This window comes from Phyllobates terribilis, unplaced genomic scaffold (assembly GCF_046119375.1).
Source record: "Phyllobates terribilis strain yellow unplaced genomic scaffold, ASM4611937v1 Scaffold_9__5_contigs__length_417890890, whole genome shotgun sequence".
NCBI classification, from domain to species: Eukaryota; Metazoa; Chordata; class Amphibia; order Anura; family Dendrobatidae; genus Phyllobates; species Phyllobates terribilis.
In genome coordinates, this window is record NW_027362769.1 from 115,480,557 (window position 1) to 115,506,505 (window position 25,949).

A 25,949-nucleotide genomic window follows, 5' to 3' on the forward strand; every position below is an offset into this window, starting at 1 on the left:
CTAATTAACACCTGACTAGAAAAGAAGGTCTGAGATAGAGAGATGAGTCAGTAGAGATCAGGTCCATCCAATGAGGTCACCTTGTGGCTGTGGCTGTTGGATGGCTTATACAATTCTTGGTCAAAAAATGTTAACTAAGTAGCACAGGTTTTTTTTTACATGTGTAGCAATTGTGGAATTCAGGTATTCACTAATCGCAGAGTGTCTTGCATAGTGTCTTATTCCTGAGGGACCGGAAATAAATACACATTCATGCCTTTTCGCCAATGACAGGGTGGGGCATTGCATGCATTTATTTTTATTACCTAAAATTTATAATTAAGACACCAAAAATTATTGCATCTCACATGAGGACTGCTATATTAATATTCTATGGTTGCCTCCTACCAGTTTATTAGATATAACATGCTGAAAACCCTTAAGGTAAAGAAACTTTTATGTGTGTATTTGCAGCTCATAACAATGGTCTCTGCACACATCTCATTTCGGGTTAGTGGCCCCTTAAATACGTAAAATTGAATTTCATAGTCAGATCCCTGCTGTGCTAACTTGAGCTATTAAAATATTTTTCACAGACCTCTCCAGCTCTCATATTTCTTTCCCGATATTTGTGATTTTCAGACACATTTAGGAATAACCAATTCTATTCATCTATCATCTGAAGGTTGGTAATAGAAGTGTTTTATAATGTAAACTGGTCCTTTGAGGCACATGGTCATTGAACATTACAATATATATTTCTCACTTTCCTCTAGAGCCGAGGTGCGGATAATTTATCTTGCCCCAATAAAAAATACATTTCATTAGAAAACACGTATAGTAGCTTGTTGCTTCTTGGAGTGACAAGTAAGTTACCTTCACTTTTTTCTTATCATGACGACAAAAAGTTAATTTATTTCAGTTCTTCAATAAAAAAGTGAAACTCATATATTATATAGAGTCATTACACACAGAGTGATCTATTTCAAGTGTTTATTTCTGTTAATGTTGATGATTACGGCTTACACCCAATGAAAACACAAAAGTCATTATCTCAGTAAACTAGAATAATTAACAAAAAATACCTGAAAAGGCTTCCTAAGCATTTAAAAAGGTCCTTTAGTCTGTTTCAGTAGGCTCCACAATCATGGGGAAGACTGCAGATGTCCATAAGGCAGTCATTGACACTTAGTAAATGCAAAGTATTTCATTTGGATATCAAGGTCCCAGAGTCTGGAGGAAGAGTGGAGAGGCCACAATCCAAGCTGCTTGAGGTCTAGTGTGAAGTTTCCACAATCAGTGATGGTTTGGGGAGCCATGTCATCTGCTGGTGTAGGTCCACTGTGTTTTATCAAGACCAAAGTCAGCACAGCCGTCTACCAAGAAATTTTAGAGCACTTCATGCTTCCCTCTGCCGACAAGCTTTTTGGAGATGGAAATGTCATTTTCCAGCAGGACTTGGCACCTGTCCACACTGCCAAAAGTACCAATACCTGGTTTACAAACAACAGTATCACTGTGCTTGATTGGCCAACAAACTCATCTGACCTTAACCCCATAGAGAATCTATGGGGTATTGTCAAGAGGAAGATGAGAGACACCAGACCCAACAATGTAGACGAGCTGAAGGCTGCTATCAAAGCAACCTGGGCTTCCATAACACCTCAGCAGCGCCACAGGCTGATCGCCTCCATGCCACGCCGCATTGATGTGTGGCACCCCAGGTCTGGTCACAACAGTGGCAGCAATGTCATGTCTGAGAGCAGGTGGGAGGTTCCCTGGTTGGGGACAATTAGCATGCAGCACCTCCTGCCTCAGTCCAGGGAGGGGAGAAACCTGCCCTTTATAAACTGGATCTGGGGCGGGGTTAGAGAGACAAGTTAGAGACAAGTTCCAGTGAAGTTGCAGATAGGGACAGGTCAGCAGCAGGCTGAGGAGTCCCTGTAGGCAGAGGAGGAACACGAGGCCAGGAGGGGAGCTAGCAGAGTTTGTCCTGGCCAGAGACTTACAAAGCCGGACACTGAAGTCCGAGGCTGTGAGGGTTATAAGCCCAGCAGCAGAAAACCACCACGCAGGGGACTTCAAGTCCTCTGGCCCAAGGAAGCCCAGAGGCTCAGCCACACGAGAGGGACCACTACTGCCCCAGAGGGGTGAGAAGTACGGAAGGCCCGAGTCGCCAGTCATACGGGTGAGAACAACACGGTACACTCAGAGACGTGGGCTACCACTACACTATAGCGGGATAGCCAAGAAAGAGTGAAGTCAGCACGGTAGGCCTACAAACTACCCCTGACCAGCGGGATTTCCCAGTTGCTCTCAAACTGACCAGGCCTCCATTGTTAACCTGTATTCCGGACTGGTCCCCTTAATACCACCAACAGTAAAGACCCTGAATTGCATGACAGACTCTGTGTCGTTACTGCTGCTCCCGCGCACCATCACCCCCAACATCCGCACTCGCTGCCCTGAGGCTATACTCCTCCCGTGGGGAGTTATACTACCCTCTGCTGCACCTTCAACACAAGCCTCAGCGGTCTGCCCTGCAGCAGCTATTCACTCTGACCGCAATCCACGGGTGGCGTAGTCGGATATTCAGCATATAGACTGCCATTTGGTTTGACCGCCCTGGGTACGGACCGGGTCGCCGCCACAGAGACTACAACCCCCAGCATCCACAACAGGTCCGGTTCCGGGTATCCCCACACACACACGGCCCAGGGGGCGCGTCAGATGCAGTAATTGATGCAAAAGGAGCCCGGACCAAGTAATGAGCACATTTACTGAACATACATTTTTTCAAGCTGTTGTTATAAAGTATTCTAATTTACTGAGATAATGACTTTTGTGTTTTCATTGGCTGTAAGCCACAATCATCAACATTAACAGAAATAAACACTTGAAATAGATCACTCTGTTTGTAATGACTCTATATAATATAGGAGTTTCACTTTTTGCATTGAAGAAATGAAATAAATAAACTTTTTGATGATATTCTAATTTTGTGAGATGCACCTGTATATTACCGATTTCTGAAAAGAGGTTGTCCCCAAAAATCTATCACTTTCCCCATTCAGCTTCTCTAACCCTTGTGATCAGCTTTTATAATCACCAAAGATAAGAGATCAATGACATAGGGGTTGTCTGGGAATGAAAAAAAATCTGAAAATGGGCTAAATAAAAAAAAAATGAACATAATACAATAATGTAATATCCTCATCCGTGCAGCTCAGATGCTTTAGCGGTTTCCAGAGGTCTCTTTGTTTACTTCCGTGTTGCACTAACATCACATACACACAAAGGAATACAGAAAGACCTGCCGGGACCATCATATTATAGGGGCTGAAGTTGAGGGGTATATAACAGGTGAGTTATAGTTATTTATTATTTTAGCACATTGCTAAAATAAACATTACATTACTTTCTAAACAGTGGCATTAATTCCGCAGCACTTTATAGACATTATCATCACTGTCCCCATTGTGGCTCCCAATCTAAATTCCCTATCAAAATGTCTTTTGAGTGTAAAAGTGGTGGACTGTACTGTCACGTTCCAACCCCTGAAGACACCAATCGCGTCTTGTATATAATGGCATGCGTTTTATACATATAATGTTTTATGTGAAATGTGAACTAGGTACAGCGGTTTTAGTGAATATTGTGAATAGACTGGGATATGGTATTGTACAGCATAGAGTAGAGATATAGATTAGAATCTAGGACATAAGATAGAGACAATATGATTAGTACATACTGAGAGAGTAACTGTAGTTAGCTAAGACATAGGATAAGATACAGTAAATGTTTGGGACTAGCCCATAGTGGGAGGTGATGAGTGCTAGTAAAAAATGACTACTTCCTGATAGATGATCAGATAGGGAAGTACAGTAACCAAGGTCAGGTTTAAGTGTAGTGGGCTGCTAGCGTCAGTGGGAGGCCTTACTAGAATCCCTTGCGGACATTCCTGCAAGTTTCAGAGCTCAGGGCTCAGTATAGGTACTATGGAGAGTGCCTTATCCTCTGGCATACAGGGGACGATGGATGTGGAACCGCGTGAAGGGAAGATAAAGGATTTCAGGTGAACTGTGGGACCGAACTGGAAATTCCAGGGGCAGAGGGAGCCAGTGAACGTGGGGATAGTCCAGTAGGAGTGGATAGGAATTCTGAGTGCGTGCTGCTGTGCTAAGGAAACATGGAATGGAAAGTGTGGTGCCCAATACTGCGTGTTGCAATCTGATCAACTTGAACTGTCCAGTAAACTGGTTGGTTGTTGAAACGAATTGGGTGTCCCTTGATCTATGTGCGGCTGCTCATGAAGATGAAGACCTGGAAATCATGAAGGTTTGTGGCCTACAAGTGAGTGTGTTCCATCCCACACATGATAGCACATTGGGACTAGGACATGATTTTCCTATAAAGTGCTGGGTGATATGGAGCAGCAAGCAGCTCAGCCACAGCAACCATCAGCGGTCACTTTACATGAGTGTGAGAATAAGCCGGAACACCTGGAGGAAACCCACACAAACTCCTTGTAGATGTTGTCCTTGATGGGATTTGAACCCAGGACACCAGTGTTGCAAGGCTACAGTGCTAATCACTGAGCCACCGTGCTGCCCATGACAATGGCTGCTGTAGGGCAAGAATGCTAGAATTCACTTCATGATCTAACTAGTATTTTTGCACCATCATGTAATACGTGGATAACATTACTGTGGGTACAATTTAAAACAAACATCTGGGCACTGCATAGCAAAATGTCTGGGGCCCCACGGGCGGACACAGCATTAGAGTAGCCTGTGTATCATGGTGAGCTATTCGACTGGAAAGGGCCCATATATTGTTCCTGTACAGGGACCCTCTTCTGTCTGTGTCCTCTCCTCTATTTCAGAGTTTAATAACTCTAAAATAATACCTGCATTAGGATGATTAGAAGAGGCATTAATGGTGGTCTGAGATCATGACGGAATGCATCATCTCTTTTATCCTCCCCATTTTCCTACCATCCTTATGAGAAAAAAAGCAAAAACAACAATTTTTGCTATATGTCAGCAGTAGTTGACACAATACAGTTGGTTCATTATGTACAAAGCAGCCTCTCATCATATTATTATATGGAAGCATAGGTACATTTGTCAATAAGTGAAATGTAATATTTGCATGTAGTTGAACAGCGGACCCCAGTATCAATGTTATGGGAATCCCTTGGTACCCCAGTCCGATACTGTTCCTGCACGCCAATAAAACATCGATAAGTAATTGACTTCCAAGGAAACTTACCATAATCTATGTGTCTCTTGTTGTAAAATTAGAATGTGAGCTTTATTGGAGAGAAACCTCTATAAAGCTCTATGGCATATGTTGATACTACATAAACAATAAGAAATAAGTAATATTACTGCACCACATTTAATGGATTGTATATTGCATATATGGGTATATACAGTACACTGATTAATGTATGTAGATCCAATTGCATGCTGACTTGGGTATCAGCTTGATCACCAATAATTGTGATTAGTGAAAAGACCAGGGCGGACATATAATTGGTGCAACAAGTGCATCTGCACAGTGGCCCAAGAGGTAAGGGGCCCACTTTTACCTCCCAAAGTAGATGGAATTGTGCATTATGATGCACTATTAGACTGCAAAGGGCCCACATATTGTTCTTGCACAGGTGCCCTCTTTTGTCTGTGTCCGCCACTGGAATAGACGGAAGATCACTATTGGCTATCACATGTAATGGGTGTAAAATTGAGTAGGAAACCCATAAAAGCAATGCATTTTTAATCTGCAGTGACCTCTTGAAGCTTATTTTATGATTTAGCCTAGATTCTTTTTGACGTCAAATGGCAAATGATATGCTTTAGAAAAAGAGATTAAAGGTTACATTGTGTGAGCCAGTCAAGCGTAGCTTGTAATTTTCTTGCTGCAATTCCATAACTGAAAACCATAATGTGATATTAGCATAGTTTTTGTTACAACAATCAATTCTAATATGAAGTTTATGTTACTATTGATTACATTAATGAGTTGATCTTTTAAAGTCATTTGAAAAAAAGAAAAAAATTACCAGAGTTTGGGCAATTCTTAAAGCTGCATTATTATTCAATAGGCCTTGACTTATATCTAGTGATGAGCGAGTATGCTTTAATACATGTGAGGAATGTGAAAGAAACAAGCATGGCTCACATGTATTAAAGCTGTCAAACAGTAGCAAATCATGCACACGGGAGTGATTCAAACATATCACCGAGTACGTTGAAGATACTCGGTACTCGCCCGAGCATACTCGCTGAAAGGGTTAACTGAACATACTCGCTCATCACTACTTATCCTTATTACATTACTATAAAGCACTGACTAATGCATTCTAGTTATAGTGACGAGGGGCCTCATTCTAGGTTTTGCTATGTTGTCCTATTGCTAAGGGGCGCTATGATTTGGGCCCCCCTAGACTCCAGGGCCTGTGTCTGACTGCAAACTTTATACCTACTATGTGTACGACAAGGGGGGACACTCCATGGTGTCCTCATAGGGTGCTAAATTATTATAGAATGAGCGGTACTTTTATATAGGATATTTTAGCACGGGGTAGTTGGCTACAGTCATCTAACATACTAACTGGTCAATTTTCTAGATTAATAAAATTAGTGCTGATGACTGGTTAGGGGGTTTGCAGCCTAGGCTTTCCCTGTTGGAAAAAAAAAAAAAAACATAAAACCCAGTGGCCTAATTACATTTGTGTAAAAAATGATTGGATTTATTTAGCTTGAAGAGGATCATTTACTTCCCTTGTCATAACTCTAATTTTTTTGCCTGGTGTAAATTCCACTGTTTTCCCGAGTCTGGCGCTGTTTTTCTTTCGTTCCTGCACCTCTCTGTTCCCGACAAATTGGACAAATTGCCCCATCCCCCTTGTATGTCAACCTAGTCTGTTTATCCAAGTAGGTGTGGTCTTTGACCATTCTCTAAGGATGTTTTCTTGAGGACCACACCTCCTTGGTTAACAAGACTATATTTCTATACAGAAAAAAAGAGGGTTGTATCTCTAGAATGGAGATGTATAAAAACAAAAAATAAACAATGCCAGATTCATGAGAACAGAGGCATTTGCAAAAAAATGATATATTTAGGTGAAGTGACCGGTCCTCTTTAAATGCTATAGGGAGCTAGAGATTTCGAACTATATTTTGGCAGTAAGTATGAAATGTAAGTGAATATTCTGCTACATATGAGATGATTTTGGAAGTAATGGAGCCCTCGTGAATAAAGCTGGCTATACATATCTCATTAATGTTGCCTGAAGCCACCAATTTTCGTGGGATAGGCCAACCATTAAATGCGTATAGCAGTTTCCTCTCCCTGACAACTGCTATGAGCGAAAGGAAGGATCAGTTGGTTGGATTTCAACATGGCTGATGCACCTGTACTCAATGAAATAGCCCCCACCTGTAATGTCCTTTGACACCAATGTGTATTTCCAATAAATATGTTACTGTAATACATTTCACATAACCCACATTAAAGTCAGAATCACACTAGGCCTCATTTATCAACTCTAAAATAAATACAATTCTTGTTGCCTATAGCGACCAATCAGAGTTCAGCTTCCATTTCTTAAACAGCTCATGTAAAATGAAAGCTGCGCTGTGATTGGTTGCTATGGTCAATAGAGACAGTTTCCTTTTTAGAAGGATTTGCTAAGTCTGCCCCAATGTCATTGTAAAGTGCTGTCGCTGGAACTATCCGGTAGCAGTTAGAGCTTTGCTGAGCCTTTTTCATGTACAATTAATTAACGCACATAATTATATTTTATTCATTATTCATGAGTATAACATAATTACTGGATGTAATTGTTGTCACTGATGCAATGTTATATTTACTGCTTTGTTGCTATTCCTGTTTAAATCTATCAATGTAGGCTTTAAAGCAGGGGTCTCAAACACGCGGCCCGCGGGCCGCATGCGGCCCCTGAGGCTGCTTTATGCGGCCCGCAGGCACAGACCCCTTGATGATCCCGACCTGGTCCAGGAGGAGCCGCCGACAGCAGCGCTGAATTGCCGCACAGAGACTGTTTCCCAGCACAGCATTTCCAATGACAGCCTCTGACCAATCAGAGGCCAGCAGCTGATATCTGCGTGCCGGCGCAGTGAGTATGATGTCATTGCCGTACGCTGATGTCAGCTGCTGGCCTCTGATTGGCCGGCGGCTGGCATTGGAAATGCTGTGCTGGGAGACAGTCTGTGTGCGGCAATGCAGCGCTGCTGTCGGCGGCTCCTCCTGGATCAGGTCGGGATAGTCAAGGGGTCTGACTCTGTGGTGCCTGCGGGCCACATCTGCAGGAAGGACGCCGAGGGAACGGAGGACAGGTGAGAATCATCTTTTTTTTTTTATGTGTGTGAAGAACAGCACAGGGGCACATAGCCAAAAGATGGGGACCTGGATGGGGCACATAGCCTCAAGAGGGGGACCTTGATGGGGCACATAGCCACAAGAGGGGGACCTGGATGGGCACATACCCACAAGATGGGGACCTGGATGGGGCACAGAGCCACAAGATGGGGACCTGGATGGGGCACATAGCCACAAGATGGGGACCTGGATGGGGCACATAGCCTCAAGAGGGGGACCTGGATGGGCACATACCCACAAGATGTGGACCTGGATGGGGCACATACCCACAAGATGGGGACCTGGATGGGGCACATACCCACAAGATGGGGACCTGGATGGGGCACATAGCCACAAGAGGGGGACCTGGATGGGGCACATAGCCTCAAGAGGGGGACCTGGATGGGCACATACCCACAAGATGTGGACCTGGATGGGGCACATACCCACAAGATGGGGACCTGGATGGGGCACATACCCACAAGATGGGGACCTGGATGGGCACATACCCACAAGATGTGGACCTGGATGGGGCACATAGCCACAAGAGGGGGACCTGGATGGGCACATAGCCACAGTATGGGGACCTGGATGTGGCACATAGCCACAGGATGGGGACCTGGATGGGGCACATAGCCACAGGATGGGGACCTGGTTGGGGCACATTAGTACAAGATGGGGACATTACTACAAGATGTTTGCCATTATTACTATATGATGCTAATTGTAAGACAATTTTACTGTATGTGGCCAATTGGGGGAAACAAAATTGTAAAAATCAAAAAAATAAAAATAAAGCATGAAAAAATATTGGGCACTAAAAATGCTGTTTTATATGTAAACTAAAGTAAACACAAAAAAGTACACGTTTATTATCGCCACATCCATAAGGACCCAAGCTATAAAAAAATAAACACGGCAAAAATGTTCAAAAGGTGTATACAAAAAATAATGGTATCACTAAAAATGTCACATTGAACAAAAAATGCGGCCCCCCAAATTCAAATTTTTTCCATTTGCGGCCCATATACCCAGCCGAGTTTGAGACCCCTGCTTTAAAGTTACATATGGTAAAAATTACCATGATCCAAGTAGAACAAGTAGGGACAATTATTGTCTGTTCTTAAAGGGAACCTGCCATGTGAAAAAAACTATTAACCTGCAGATTTAATGTTAATCTGCAGGTTAATAGCGTTCCAAAGCCGTGCGGCCGCCACACTGACAGTCCAGCTGCCAGATGGAAATGAACTTTAATCCTCCCGTCCGCCTACGACTTTCACTCATAGAGGTGCGACATGCGCGGCTCCAGTCACCGCTCAGTACATAGCGAGTGGAGGCTGCAACCATGTACCCAACATTAAAATACATTTAAAAAAAATTTGCCGACTTGGCAATTCCTTTAATAAAGATCCCCCACGTATATACTACTGCAGATGCTCTGATCCCTGTAGATTCGAAACGCCAAACTCATCAAGGATGGAGCGTATAGAGGAAGATGGTCACAGATCTTGGAAACTCAAAAGTAAAGAAGAGAGAACCCAGATGGCACAGTCATCCAAAGAATAAGAAATCCTCTTGTCTTATAGAACCCTTTATTGTTACATTTTCCAATAAAACTATGTGTTTTGGGGAACCAAGTGCCCTATAACAAGTTAACAGAGAGCGTTTTTTCTTAATTTGATAAAGATGCATGCCTCTTTCATGAATCAGATGCGTCTGACAAGTGGCCTGCGCCTCACCACTAATCAGGAACTGGAGTATGATTTCTGGAATAAAGAACGACACATTAGACGAGCTGTGGCTTTATGTTCCAGCTGTGAAAACGTTAAAAATCACAAATTTTTGCACAACTCTGCATTGTGGTAAAATTATACGACTTTTCATCGTGATTTTGTTACGGGTGTGTCAGAAATGACAGACAGTCGCCCTGCAGTTGGTTGCAGGAGATCTCTTCGTTTGGCATTACAGACACCTTCTTAAAAGCTGTCTCTCTAGGGCCCAGAGGCTACCTTCCTCTTGCTAATTAACACCCTGGCTTGGGTGTATAAATACCTGTTGTTTGCTAGAGGAAAGTGCCGGAAATACTCACATAAGCCCTTGTGAAGGCTTGGAGCTAGTGCAGTACTTTTTCCTTTCTGGTGCTAAGAGGACATGTGTTCATCTCTCTGAAAATGACTAAAGCTAAGCTATCTTCCCTTGTTTGTTCCCCCTTGCTGTCTTTATTTGTCAGTGGGGATCGACTAGCGCTCATTCCCTCCCTTCCCTAGCCAGGGCCAAATGCCAGGGAAAGACGGGGTGAGGTTCCTGTTCGGCGATTGGTGCGGAACCAATATAGGGACATTAGGGGAGACAGGGTGATATAGGTCAGCCTAGGAGGTCTCCACTACCCCCTTTCTCTAGAGTCTGGGCCCCCTTTTCCCCCTTTCCTTTGTGTTGCACTTAGTCTTTCCTACACCATGAGTGACAGATTTCCGCCAGAATTCTGATGTAATCGATTTGATGATTCTGGGCCTTAGTTTCCAGAAACATGTAGTAACGCTTTAAGTGACAGCTCAGCTGCCCTATGGAATCTGGAGTGTGCTGGACTGTCTCTTTTGTGAATGACAGTCCAGTCAACCAATCTGATGCTGAGGCTTGCTGGGATGTCAGAATTTTGAATGATAGCTCTGCTGCTCAATCTGGCCTAGTCTGCGGGCGTTTCTCCAGGTGTCTCCAGTCCTTAATTATTTGTTAGCTATTTAGCTGGCTAGCCATGAGTAGGCCATTGTCAGCTGTAGCTTTGCTTTGTTTGGTGTGTGCTTTCCTCTGTCTGATTCCCTGATCTTGTTGCCGTACCTAGGATTTGTCGTGACTATTCTTGTGTGTTATCCCTTTTGTTCTTGGCGCTCTCTGACATTAGGTACTTGACCTCGGACTTAGCCTCTGACTATCCTTTTGACTTATCCCCTTATCTTGACATACCCTCCTGGCATTTGACCCTGGACTGTTACTTGACCATGCCTTTGTATTGCCCCTATGTACTACAAGCCCACCTGGTATCTGACCTTGGACCTCCTGACTACCTTGTCTCACGGCTTGTCCATGAGTAGCGACTCAGTGACACTGTTTAAGTGGAAAGTTTATCAATAAATGGTTCTTTAAGACAAAAGGCGTACTTCTTTGGATGACAGTGTCACCTGGGTTTTACTTTCTTCACTATTGGACTTCCAAGATCAGCTACCATATTCTTATATATTGAAAAAAAGAAGTTATATGTCACTTATTTGCGGTAGATCCCTTGTAGAATCAGTTGCAAAACACCATGTGTGAAAAGAGCTTCAAAAACATCTTCAAAACTTCATCCTGACCTCTTCAGATAAGCAAAAATAGCTCATCAAATTTTTCCGCCTCTAAAAAACTGTGAACCTAGAGTGACATATCCAGCAAATAGTCCAAAAATCTTTGTAATGAGAATTGAATTAGTCCTTTGCCATTTCCTATTTGGCATCCATTGCTCCTGAAATAGTAGCAATGTGCGTTAAAGAAAAAATAATGTTACAAATTCTCACACGTGCCTACATTTTTTATTCTAAAAGATTATCATAAATGTTGCAGTGATAAGATAGAAATGAAATCATCCAAGGATTTCCTATATGGGATAATGCAAGCGTTGAACTGGAACATCCAAATACCAAAAAACTGTGAACGTTTTTGAAAAAGAAAAATATATCCATATGTCAACATTTTTGTGTGCTGTCCGCTAGTGGGGCATGTAGGAGTGTGACGAATACTGGTAAGCAGTGGTCCATGGCAGGTACCCTATCAACCGTTTGCTATTACTAAATTAAATCCTTTATATTTCACAAGAAGCGACCCACCAGATTACAAATTCCCCCACAGTCTCTACAATGTAGCACCAAGTAAATTACTGCAGATGATTTTCTAGCTAAGAAAGGCCAATTATCATTGTAAATGCTCCAAAGCTTTGTACCCATCAATACGCAACCATTTAAAAGGCAGATCATAAAGAAATCCCACAATTATGTATTTATTCATATCTCCTAATCTTCCTATTAATCTTTTTATTCCCCATTGCTGCGATCGCTGTCTCTGAACACCTTCATCCATTCATCTGATAGAACATATGGGTTTTAGCTTTGATATTTGGACCCTCCCCGTGCTACAGTAATTGCTGTGACCTGTTCTTCGTTCAACCAAAGGCAACAAGATACGCCGCTGCTTGTGCCTGATTCATTATTCCATGCCGGAGAGTTATTGAAGCCCAGGCTGGGTAAAAGTAGATAACATTATGACGCACAACCTCATCTGCATATAAATCTGCATATAAATTGAGATAATCAGAAATGCAAATTGCAATCATGGAAAGATGTGAAAGGCAACCATAATTGTATGAATGTGACACGAGCTCAGTTCAAATATTGTCATTGTTCTTCTTTACAGCAACTAAAATTATTCGCATCACGGATTTTGATAAGAAAAATACACATATTTATACATTTATTTTTTTCTTTATTTTAAAGTAGACTTCATTTGTAACCATTATCCGAAAACTTTTGCATTGATTTCTTTTTTCCTTTTTGTTAAGAAATTAATAATAGTATTTTTTTAGCCAATGAAGTATCTAAAGATGTCATCTTGCTTTGGAAATCTCTGTTTAGACTGGGGGTCAATTCTGATTACATAAGGGACCTAACGTAGAGAGCTCCTGCAATCAGGCGGTACTGTTGTATAAGGGTCCATTTTTCACTGCAGGAGCACCCATTGAAGTCTGTAGGAGTGCATTGATTTCAATGGATGACTGCCAAAACTTAAAGTCACCATTTACAAAGCTAATGAATAATTCGCTAGGGTGGGGGGTATTTGCAAGCCACATATGACCCCAAAAGAGTATATGAAAAATCATGGTGTATTAAAGACAGACTCTTATAATGTGATTTAAAAATGAACAATGCTTTTTCATTGTGAAATTGTAAAGACCAAAAAAGAGATATAATACGCTCGGATGCTCCATGCCATTGTCAGGCATAGATAAACTGCAGCAGAGGCTTATGGGTAATGGCATACAAATGCGCACAACCAACATGTCAATTTATTACTCCCTATCTGTTTTGTTTTGGTATCTTTTTTTTTCTTCTTTTTTTTCCAGTGCATAAATTTGTATTTTCTCTGAATGTTACTAAACATCCAGTGAATCAAGACAGCCATCTAGTGTCCTACCTCGGGATCTTGAAAAGAGCTTTCACTGGATGCATAGAAGACAAAGGCGGATCTCCGTCTGCCAGCTCGATGGCTGTAATCCCAAGAGACCAAACATCACAGCGGACATCATAGGAGTAATCGTACTGCTGCTCACAAGCTATGACCTATCGATAAAAATCAACGAATGGGGTTAACGTTAAATAACATAAGATCCTAGGAAACAAAGTTGCCACCTAATAGATCATAAACCGATCACATATTTTCGTTCCCAAATATTTTTATTACCAAAACGAATATTTCTTCTGCATACGAGACTGCTATGTATATGGATTTATTTCACATTTTTTACTATTTCCTTTTCTTATATTTTTTCTTTTATCTTACAATGACTGCATACATTGGCTATTGAAGGTGCAGAGGTTGCAATCGCACCCGGCCCTAGATTGTAAGAGATCAGTCAAATTCTGGTCGGGATTAGTAGCTTGGAAACAGTGGACATCCCTCGAAAAAATATTAGGAAATACCACGGAACTCACGTAGATATATGCGGTTAAGATTTATATTTTATTAATAAGTTAGTATGTGGAAAAAGAGAGGACGCCACATCTCTATTTCTGCATGCTGACTTATCAATAACTGAATAGCTAAGTGAGTGTTGGGGTATTATGTATTACTGGATCCTAAGACGACCCAAAGGCCTTTCTGCAAAATGAAGAATCACCAGTATTATATATGATACTAAATATGGGGCATCTATTGTAAATTTCTATATGCCCTATCATAGTATCATATATTTGTCTATAAGGATCCCTTATTAGCTAGGGCAGAAAATTGCTTCTGCTTTGAAGGACTTTATGTAGCCTTGTTCTACATAACCAATGATTCATCTGAGTGGGTACCCTGTGATATTCAATTTCTCTGCATTGACTACAACTTTCAATGACCATAACAGTATTTTAGGAGCCTCAACTCCCCTATACAAAGCAACGATTGTCCAAGCTTTCCTGTGTTCTCTATGAGAAGACTGCTGGCAGTGGCTTATCTCTCCGGTGAACAAATGGATCAGCCGATCAGCCACTAATAATTCAATGGCCGAATCCTTCTCTCCTTTGACAGGTGATGTCAGAGAAGTCCCCCATACACATTGCATATTTTGCCAATCCCACATATATTGGCAGATTCGGCCGACTTTAATGTATATGGAGACTGATTCGTATGCAATCAGCCGAGTGATCAGTGGTTATTTTCAGAAAATAAGTTGTTGTGTTCAGACAAACTCATGCTACAACTAAAGGGGTTGTCTAGTACTGCTTTAAATGAAGTAGTCCCCCTTGTAAAATAAAAATACCCCCAGAACCAGTGCAGTTCCAGTGGTATCAGTACAGGGTCTATCAAGGCTTCAGTGACAGTGACAGTGCCCCTATTGGGCTGCTGCGCTCTTACTTCACTGAGATGAATGTCAGACAAGCAGAAGAAGTAAGAGCGCAGCAGTCCAATAGTGACTGTTGATTGGCAGCAGGGCTCACGTGACATAATGCCACCCAAACGTTAGCAGACTGCGCCGGCCTCATCCCTATAACTGAGAGCCCTTAGCCTGCCGAGAGGGAAAAAGTTAATTTCCTCCTGGCAGAGGGGCTTTCAGTGCAAACGCCGGGCAGGTTCAGAACGCTATTAACCTGCAGATTAACCCCATATCTGCAGGCTAATAACGTTTTTTTTCCAGACAGATTCCCTTTAAAACTTGAACTGTTTAGTTCCAGAAGCAATTAATTGCTGTGCTACATTATAATGGCAGTCATTAGACTCACTTCTAATAAACATACAATTGTCGGTAGTCATTCATATGTTCTACATATCTCCCTGTTGCCCAATCTCCCTGTTTTCTAAGTGACAACAAAGGTCTGGGCCTCCAGGACCAACCTGAGAGTGCTGACCCTAGATCACAGACGACTTCTCCATTTTCCCCTTCACTATTCATACATTGTATAGCAGTATAATTTGGGCACTGAATAGCAGTTTTATTTGGGTATTGAATGACAGCATTGTGTAGCAAATACATGGCAGTGTTATGTGGATAGTTTATAGTAATATTATTTAGGCAATCTATGTAGGTATTAGGCTGGTTTCCACTTATTCTCCTCATCAGTATCAGTTTTTTGTGCCTCTACTGATGACAGCTGATGTCAAAACGGCATCAGTTTCCTTTAGGCTTTTTCACCATTTTCCACTGCAACGAAAATCGCAACATGGAGTATTTTCAAATACGTCTCCTTAAATGGTCCGGCACAAGAACTGATGGAGGAAAATTAACAATCCCATAGGGAACTATAAGATCAGTTCTTGCATCAATTTCCCTCCGGCGTTTCACTTCCACACTTGAGGGTGATAAAGCAAAAAGGCGAAAACAAAGCTTTATTTAGGCATTGTATAGTGCTTTTATTTGGCACTGACTGGCGCCTTGTGTTGGTATTGTATGTAAATACTATTTGGAATTGTATGGTAGTATTCTGCTATTAGTATTGGTTACAGAGTATACAGTGGTGGCCAGAAGTATTGGCACCCCTGTAATTCTGTCAGATAATACTCAGTTTCTTCCTGAAAATGATTGCAATCACAAATTCTTTGGCATTATTATCTTCATTTAATTTGTCTTCAATGAAAAAACACAAAAAGAATTGTCCTAAAGCCAAATTGGATATAATTCCACACCAAACCTAAAAAAGGGGGTGGACAAAAGTATTGGCACTGTTTCAAAAATCATGTGATGCTTCTCTAATTCGTGTAATTAACAGCACCTGTAACTTACCTGTGGCACCTAACAGGTGTTGGCAATAACTAAATCACACTTGCAGCCAGTTAACATGGATTAAAGTTGACTCAACCTCTGTCCTGTGTCGTTGTGTGTACCACATTGAGCATGGAGAAAAGAAAGAAGACCAAAGAACTGTCTGAGGACTTGAGAAACCAAATTGTGAGGAAGCATGAACATTCTCAAGGCTACAAGTCCATCTCCAAAGACCTGAATGTTCCTCTGTCTTCCGTGCGCAGTGTCATCAAGAAGTGTAAAGCCCATGGCACTGTGGCTAACCTCCCTAGATGTGGACGGAAAAGAAAAATTGACGAGAGATTTCAACGCAAGATTGTGCTGATGGTGAATTAAGAACCTCGACTAACATCCAAACAAGTTCAAGCTGCCCTGCAGTCCGAGGGTACAACAGTGTCAACACGTACTATCCGTCGGCGTCTGAATGAAAAGGGACTGTATGGTAGGATACCCAGGAAGACCCCACTTCTTACCCCGAGACATAAAAAAGCCAGGCTGGAGTTTGCCAAAACTTACCTGAGAAAGCCTAAAACGTTTTGGAAGAATGTTCTCTGGTCAGATGAGACAAAAGTAGAGCTTTTTGGCAAAAAGCATCAACATAGAGTGTACAGGAAAAAAAAGAGGCATTCAAAGAAAAGAACACGGTCCCTACAGTCAAACATGGCGGAGGTTCCCTGATGTTTTGGGGTTGCTTTGCTGCCTCTGGCACTGGACTGCTTGACCGTGTGCATGTCATTATGAAGTCTGAAGACTACCAACAAATTTTGCAGCATAATGTAGCGCCCAGTGTGAGAAAGCTGGGTCTCCCTCACAGGTCATGGGTCTTCCAGCAGGACAATGACCCAAAACACACTTCCAAAAGCACTATAAAATGGTTTCAGAGAAAGCACTGGAGACTTCTAAGGTGGCCAGCAATGAGTCCAGACCTGAATCCCATAGAACACCTGTGGAGAGATCTCAAAATGGCAGTTTGGAGAAGGCACCCTTCAAATATCAGGGACCTGGAGCAGTTTGCCAAAGAAGAATGGTCTACAATTCCAGCAGAGCATTGTAAGAAACTCATTGATGGTTACCGGAAGCGGCTGTTCGCAGTTATTTTGGCTGAAGGTTGTGCAACCAAGTATTAGGCTGAGGGTGCCAATACTTTTGTCTGGCCCATTTTTGGAGTTTTGTGTGAAATGATCAATGATTTGATTTTTGCTTCATTCTCTTTTGTGTTTTTTCCTTGCAAGCAAATTAAATGAAGATAATAATACCAAAGAATTTGTGATTGCAATCATTTTCAGGAAGAAACTGAGTATTATCTGACAGAATTGCAGGGGTGCCAATACTTTTGGCCACCACTGTATATTCAGTGGAATATATGTTTGTGTATATATTCAAAGCAGGAGCGGACACAGACAGAAGAGGGCCCCTGTGCAAGATCAGTATATGGGCCCTTTATAGTCCAATAATGTGTCTGTGACAGAAGCTACTTGCTGCTATGGAGGTGAATTATGAAAACAAGAGCAAGAAAAAGTTAATTCTTGATGTCGGACTTGTATGTATTACAGTTAATATAGCCTAGTGGCATGCAAAGTGTCTATCACCACAATCAGAAAGCCGGACCAATATAATCAGGGGGACAGTCGGTAGAAGACAAAGAGAAGGAGAGAAGAAAATAATCCAACCATATAGTCCCAATACGTCAGGTAGGTGAAAAAAATAATCATTTTTTTATTAAATTCAGGTGACAACAAATGGATGACAAAACAATGACATAAAAGTGATTAAAAAATATAAAAACAAAGGGCGCACACCAAGGGAGTATATTGATATCTAGAAGGGAGAAATATAACCAGACAGTTTAATTGAGTCTATATGTGTTGAGCCAGTTTGGGGTATGCACATGTATACAGGATCCGTATAGGATGGGTAGTGTATAGGACTAAATGGTATAGAATGTAAATGTAGGAGAAGTAGTCTCATACTAAGCTAGAATATATAAAATACTAGTGCATATACAGTACAGACCAAAAGTTTGGACACACCTTCTCATTTAATGATTTTTCTGTATTTTCATGACTATGAACATTCTACATTCAAACTGAAGGCATCAAAACTATGAATTAACACATGTGGAATTATATACTTAACAAAAAAGTGTGAAACAACTGAAAATATGTCTTATATTCTAGGTTATTCAAAGTAGCCACCTTTTGCTTTGATGACTGCTTTGCACACTCTTGGCATTCTCTTGAGGAGCTTCAAGAGGTAGTCACCGGAAATGGTTTTCACTTCACAGGTGGGCCCTGTCAGGTTTAATAAGTGGGATTTCTTGCCTTATAAATGGGGCTGGGACCATCAGTTGTGTTGTGCAGAAGTCTGGTGGATACACAGCTGATGGTCCTACTGAATAGACTGTTAGAATTTGTATTATGGCAAGAAAAAAGCAGCTAAGTAAAGAAAAACGAGTGGCCATCATTACTTTAAGAAATGAAGGTCAGTCAGTGCGAAAAATTGGGAAACCTTTGAAAGTGTCCCCAAGTGCAGTTGCAAAAACCATCAAGCGCTACAAAGAAACTAGCTCACATGAGGACAGCCCCAGGAAAGGAAGACCAAGAGTCACCTCTGCTTCTGAGGATAAGTTTATCCGAGTCACCAGCCTCAGAAATCACAGGTTAACAGCTGCTCAGATTAGAGACCAGGTCAATGCCACACAGAGTTCTAGCAGCAGACCTATCTCTTCAACAACTGATAAGAGGAGACTTTGTGCAGGAGGCCTTCATGGTAAAATATCTGCTAGGAAACCACTGCTAAGGACAGGCAACAAGCAGAAGAGACTTGTTTGGGCTAAAGAACACAAGGAATGGACATTAGACCAGTGGAAATCTGTGCTTTGGTCTGATGAGTCCAAATTTGAGATCTTTGGTTCCAACCACCGTGTCTTTGTGCGACGCAGAAAAGGTTAACGGATGGACTCTACATGCCTGGTTCCCACCGTGAAGCATGGAGGAGGAGGTGTGATGGTGTGGGGGTGCTTTGCTGGTGACACTGTTGGGGATTTATTCAAAATTGAAGGCATACTGAACCAGCATGGCTACCACAGCATCTTGCAGCGGCATGCTATTCAATCCAGTTTGCGTTTAGTTGGACCATCATTTCTTTTTCAACAGAACAATGACCCCAAACACACCTCCAGGCTGTGAAAGGGCTATTTGACCAAGAAGGAGAGTGATGGGGTGCTACGCCAGATGACCTGGCCTCCACAATCACCAGACCTGAACCCAATCAAGATGGATGGGGGTGAGCTGGACCGCAGAGTGACGGCAAAAGGGCCAACAAGTGCTAAGCATCTCTGGGAACTCCTTCAAGATTGTTGGAAGACCATTTCCGGTGACTACCTCTTGAAGCTCATCAAGAGAATGCTAAGAGTGTGCAAAGCAGTCATCAAAGCTGTAATGCACACGCCCGGACTGACTGGCGTGTGCGTGTATATGTAGTGATTCCACTGGACCGTACCGGAGAGTGAATGCCTGGAGGGGCGTAACTAAGTATCCACCCGATCCGACCAAGGTCGCACGATGGCATACGACGCCAGTGCACCAAGGAGGAACCGAGCAAAGGGACCAGGGGCTACTCCAGGTCAGACCCCGGACACGGCCGTTGACCCACACCAGGGAATACAGGAACAGGCAGGTTAGGCTGGCACACAGACGGGTGGCTGCTGGCAAGCACGACTGGTATGCAAACAGGGAGGTACTGACAGGTACGGCCGGTATGCAGGCAGGTGGATGCTGGTAAGCACGACTCGTATGCAGGCAGGGAGGTACTGGCAGGTACGACAGGTTGGAGGACAGAGTGGATAGGTCCCAGTACAGACTGGGACTCAGGAACAGAACCACAGATGCGGTGGACAAACACAGCAGAGTGAGGCCGCCCGAAGCGACGAGCAAGAGCAGAGCAAGCCGAGCCTGGAGCGGTGAGCTAGAGTAGAGCAGGATGAGACTGCCGGAGCAGTGAGCAAGAGTCAGAGCAGAGCGAGACTGCTGGAGCAGTGAGCAAAGGGTCAGAGCAGAGCGAGACTGCCGGAGCAGTGAGCAAAGGGTCAGAGCAGAGCGAGACTGCCGGAGCAGTGAGCAAAGGGTCAGAGCAGAGCGAGACTGCCGGAGCAGTGAGCAAAGGGTCAGAGCAGAGCGAGACTGCCGGAGCAGTGAGCAAAGGGTCAGAGCAGAGTGAGACCGCCTGGAGCAGTGAGCAAAGGGTCAGAGCAGAGCAAGACCGCCTGGAGCGGTGAGCAAAGGCAGAGCAGGCAAGAGCCGCCGGAGTGGTGAGCAAGGCAGAGCAGGCAAGAACCGCCGGAGCGGTGAACAAGGCAGAGCAGGCAGAAACCGCCGGAGCGGTGAGCAAGGCAGGGCAGAGGGGACAGGGCTCTGTTCACATGGAACAGACAGGAAGGGAAAGGCAGAACCGGATAACCACAGGGTACTTGCAGTGAAGTAGCGAGTGGACCACAAACTCACAAACGGAAGTACAGTGACAACGAGCAGGAGTTAGGTACGAGTTCAGACTCTGCAGAAAAAGGGAACATATGGGCGTAGAGAGAGACGGGAAACAGGCTGGAAGATAATTAGGGCAGGAACAGACACTGGGAAAAGACACAGACAACAGATCTAGATATGCGGCCCCTAGAGGGCAGAAGGAACAGGCTAAGAGCGTGTTCACACGGACCTGGAATTACAGCCTCCAGGAAAGGCAGCTGGCTAGAGTACACAGACAGGACACAGTTCAGACACGGGAACTGATACCGCAAGGCAGGAAACATAGACAGGACCTGGCACATCAGTGACAAGAAGCCAACTGACAGAACAAGATGCTCAGGCAAGGATTCCAGGGAGGAGCTGGGTTAAATACCAGGTGACAGACAGCAATAGGCTGAGGAAGCATCAGGGGTGTGTCTGCAGCAGCTACAAGAAACAGGAAGTTCAGCGGGCGTCGCCCTAAGCAGACAGAGCAGAGCAAAGCAGACAATATGGAAAGAAGCCAAAGTGATAGTCTGGACTGGAAATCAAGTGCGCGCTCTTGCACAGTGGGAGATGGACCACTATGCAAGGACGCCGCCAGGTATGTTACAAAAGCAAAAGGTGGCTACTTTGAAGAACCTAGAATATAAGACATATTTTCAGTTGTTTCACACTTTTTTGTTAAGTATATAATTCCACATGTGTTAATTCATAGTTTTGATGCCTTCAGTGTGAATGTACAATTTTCAAAGTCATGAAAATACAGAAAAATCTTTAAATGAGAAGGTGTGCAAACTTTTGGTCTGTACTGTATGTATAGGATCTCATGCATAGTGGATGTATATAGCAAGACAAGCAAAAATATTATCAAATATGTTTCACAGTGATAGTAAAGAAGGCATGTGCAAGGATGTACACAGCAACCAGGTCGCAGTATCAATGGTATTAGAATGACAAACAAACTGTATTGTCAAATGTATGTCATAATAATAGTAGAAAGACATGTGCCAGGATGTATATATAAAAATCAGGTTGTGGTATTAATGATTATCCAATCAGCATAATTAATCCACAAAGCTTACATAGTGCTCACATAGCGCATGGTTATTCGTCAGGGGAATTCCGAAACGTGCGTCGGGGTGGATGCCATCTGGTAAAATGAGTTCATGTTAAACTGTAAGTCCCCAGAATATCTGTATATACAGGGTGGTCCAAAAGTAGGTGGACAGAAAGTGTAATAAGGTTATAAAGGGGGAGATTTATCAAACAAAATCCAGTAATTTTAGATAACATTATGTGGAGTGATGAAGCGTCTTTCAAATTATCCGGCCATATTAACAGACATAATTGTATTTACTGGTATAATGAGAACATGCATTTAACATTAGAGAAACAACTAAGTGAGCCTGGTGTCAATGTTTGGGGCGGTATTTCAAGTTTTGGTGTTTTAGGACCAATATTTTTTGATGGAATAGTCACAGGAGATAAGTATCTCTAAATTCTAATGAATCAAGTTGTTCCCCAGTTACAGCAACAGCCTAATTCAAATGACCTTTATTTCCAACAAGATGGGGCCCCTCCACATTATTCAAGAGTAGTCCGCGAGTATCTTGATGAAACATTTCCTAATAAATGGATTGGCCGAAGAGGCCCACTTGATTGGCCGGCACGTTCACCAGACTTGACCCCAATGAATTTTTTCTTTTGGGGAGTACTCAAAGTTTATAGTCGAAAACCAAAAAGTGTCAGTGATTTGAAAAATTACATAAGAGATGCATTTCAAGAAATTAATACCCAAAGAGACATGTGCAAAAAAGTTTTTCGAAGCGTAAGAGGCAGACTTCAAAGCTGTGCAAATTGTAATGGAAAACAGTTTGAGCACCGGCGTTGATAAAATTTAAGGACTTTTGTATTATTGTTCAGAATAAAATTTAATTGTCAATGTTATGCTTGTGTTAGTAAATATAATTTTATATATAAATCAAAATAAATGTTATTATTTTCTGTCCACCTACTTTTGGACCACCCTGTATAATAAAAGTGGCAAACATTGCAAGAATTGGACAGTGACGTGTGTATGGTAGCAGTGCGCTATGTGAACTTTGTGGATTAATTATGCTGATTGCATAATCATTAATACTACAATCTAGTTTTTATATATACATCCTGGCACTGTGACACATATTTGATAATATTTTTGCTTGTCTTGCTATGTACATCCACTATGCATGAGATCCTATACATATATGTACTAGCGCTTTATATATTCTGGCTTAGTATGAGACTATTACTCCTACATTTGGATCCTATACCCTTTGTCCTATATCCATTGTTTTGTCATCTATTTGTTGTCTATGGAATATAATAAAAAATGATTATTTTTTTCACCTGACGTGACGTATTGGGACTTTATGGTTGAATTATTTTCTTCTCTCCTTCTCTGGAGGTGTTAGCGTGCCCCCTTACCTTTTTGAGCCCCTGTGCGTTTGCTGGTACAGGTTTAGTGGTACAGGTTGTACCAGTAAAATGTCCGCCCCTGATACTAGTTGCTAGCTCCTCTTGCTTACAATATATCACGTATCAATTTGCTTTCTAAGTAGTGAGAATTCATGTCAGCGCCTGGTGCCACAGCTATTTTATTCCCTCTTTATTTGATACATTAAAAAACCAGTGATTAAATTCAAGTCAGATGAAAACTGGAGGGACGTAGAGGACATTCCTAAGGGTAGAGTAAAATTCATTGGTATTTTGAAGCCTCTGTTCATGGGTGCAATGACAAGGAAACACAAGTGTAATAATTTCTTTTGCACTGACATTGTTATGGGTGACACACATTCGATTTACATTTTAATGATCTTCGAGATAGAATGAATATTTGAAAATCTATAGAAACGATAAGACACAGCCACAAGAGAGGACGGTATGTGTAGAGTACACAAATGAGAAAGAGATTAAAACTGTAACTACTGCACGGAACAAGGTCTTTCTACATTACAATAAAAGCTTTTGATGATGGGGATAAACTTTTGTGCAAGGGTATACAGACATTATATGCTCCCAGAGCAAAACTCAGAATGGACCCATTTCCTAATGTACTTCGTCCTGATTAAAGTTAAAGAGAATTTGACATTAGATTAATGTTGCCTGAACTACAGACAGCATGCATGAGAGTCTGGCTGCACAGTTGTAGTCATGTATGTTTTTCTCTGAAAAGCTGCTGCATTTTAGAGAAAAGATAGTTAGAAAAGCCTCTGGGGACTATAGAGAAAAACCTGACTTGTCTGATTACATCCTCAGCTGAATTTTCACCATCCTGCTGCAGTTGATTGACAGGACCATCCCTATGTACACTCATGGGAGAGACCTGAATGAACTGGAGCATGGCAGCAAGAAGCCGACTAAATGCTGCACCGGACTAGTCACGTCTCTCCTTGCAACATTTAAGAGTTAAACATACTTGACTGCAATTAAGAATATGATTCATGCTGTCGATGGATCAGGCACCATGAATCTATTGAAAAGATCCCTTTAAAGGGAATCTGTCAGCAGGTTTTTGCTACCTCATCTGAGAGCAGCGTAATGTAACCGCACTTGCGCTGCGTCCAATCCGCAGCGAACACTGATTGTGTGCACATACCCTTAGAATGAAGCAGAGCTGAGAAAGCTAGCCCCGCCCACACCACAGCTAACCCCGCCCACACCAGCCTCTTCATGTACAAAGTCCATAGACAGTGAGCTGCTTATCACAGGAGGGACCAGCAATGTTAATGTTTTAGTGATAAATCCTTCACAGTTAGTAACCAGCAGCACGCACTTTGACAAGTGACACATCCCTGAATTCTGTGTTTCAGCCTCTATCTCCTGCTGTCTTCAGATTACATAGCAAAAACCTGCTGACAGATTCCTTTTAAAGAGTGATTGGTGATTTTAGTAATTAACATCTATTTAAAAAATGCTGGCAAATGTCCCTAGTGGTCCTTTAAAGGACCTGACTTTCTAGCAAAAGTCAGGTTTGAACTTCCAGGTTGTAGGATCCACACAGAGTGGGATCCCAGAACCATTCACAGCCCCTCTTACAGTGATAGTGTGATATTTTGTCATAAGATCCCATGCTTTGAACTAAAAGAGTTCTGCTGCATACTATACTGAGCATTTACAGAATCCTAACATTAATAGAGTTTTTACTGTTTGAATTGAGTTTTTGTTGAGTTTTTGATGCTGCATATTTTCAGTCAAAAACGTCAAAAACGCAGCGTCTTACACTTTCAGCAAAGTGGATGGGATTTACGGAAATCTCCTGCCTACTGTGCTTTTATTTTTACGCAGCACCAACTGACCTGCGGCGCTCGTTTCAAATCTGCAACATGTCAAGTTCTTTTGCGGTTGCACTGAGTTTTATGTGCAGATTGTCCCTCAGACTTGCATTTGATGCGGAAAATCTGCAGGTAAAAAAGAATGCAATTCGCTCATAACTGTATCAATAAAGTTTTGCCAAAGCCAAAATATAGGACGTATCAAAAACAAAGCAGCTTTATTTAAAACATGTCACACCAACAATAGACAAAAAACACGGTGTCAAAAATTCTAAAAACACATCTAAAAAAATGCAGTGAAAAAAATGCAAGTCACCTAATTTACCAAATAGGTGCAAAAATACTGCATATAATCTGCAACATCAAAAACTCACCAAATACTCATCGTGGGGACTAAACCTAAAAGCGCAGCACCCAAGGAATCATCTACTATTTCATGCACATTTTCTATCTCCCAGCTTTCTAGGTGGACAGATTTTCCTAATGTGCTCTAAGACAATAAGATATCTTCCCTTCTCCCACTCATGTCATTTCTGCTAAAGGAAATGTGTCATCAGAAAATGACTTACCGTATGTACTCGAGTATAAGCCAACCCGAATGTAAGCCGAGACACCTAATTTTACCACAAAAAACTGGAAAAACTTATTGACTTGAGTATAAGCCTAGGGTGGGAAATGCAGCAGCTACTAGTAAATTTCCCCATTCTGGTATGCATGGCTCCCTGATCCCCAATCCTGGTATGC

The 25,949-nt window shown here is 42.3% G+C and overlaps 1 protein-coding gene across 1 annotated transcript in view; it reads right to left on the reverse strand.

Annotated features, from left to right (window-relative positions):
* LOC141161303 (myosin-IIIb-like) overlaps nt 1–25,949 on the reverse strand; it is a 189,966-nt gene that overhangs the window by 52,807 nt on the left and 111,210 nt on the right. Inside the window, exon 7 of the mRNA XM_073646117.1 lies at nt 13,585–13,730. Within this exon, the coding sequence (XP_073502218.1) occupies nt 13,585–13,730 (146 nt within the window). The remainder of the gene's footprint in view (nt 1–13,584; nt 13,731–25,949) is intronic.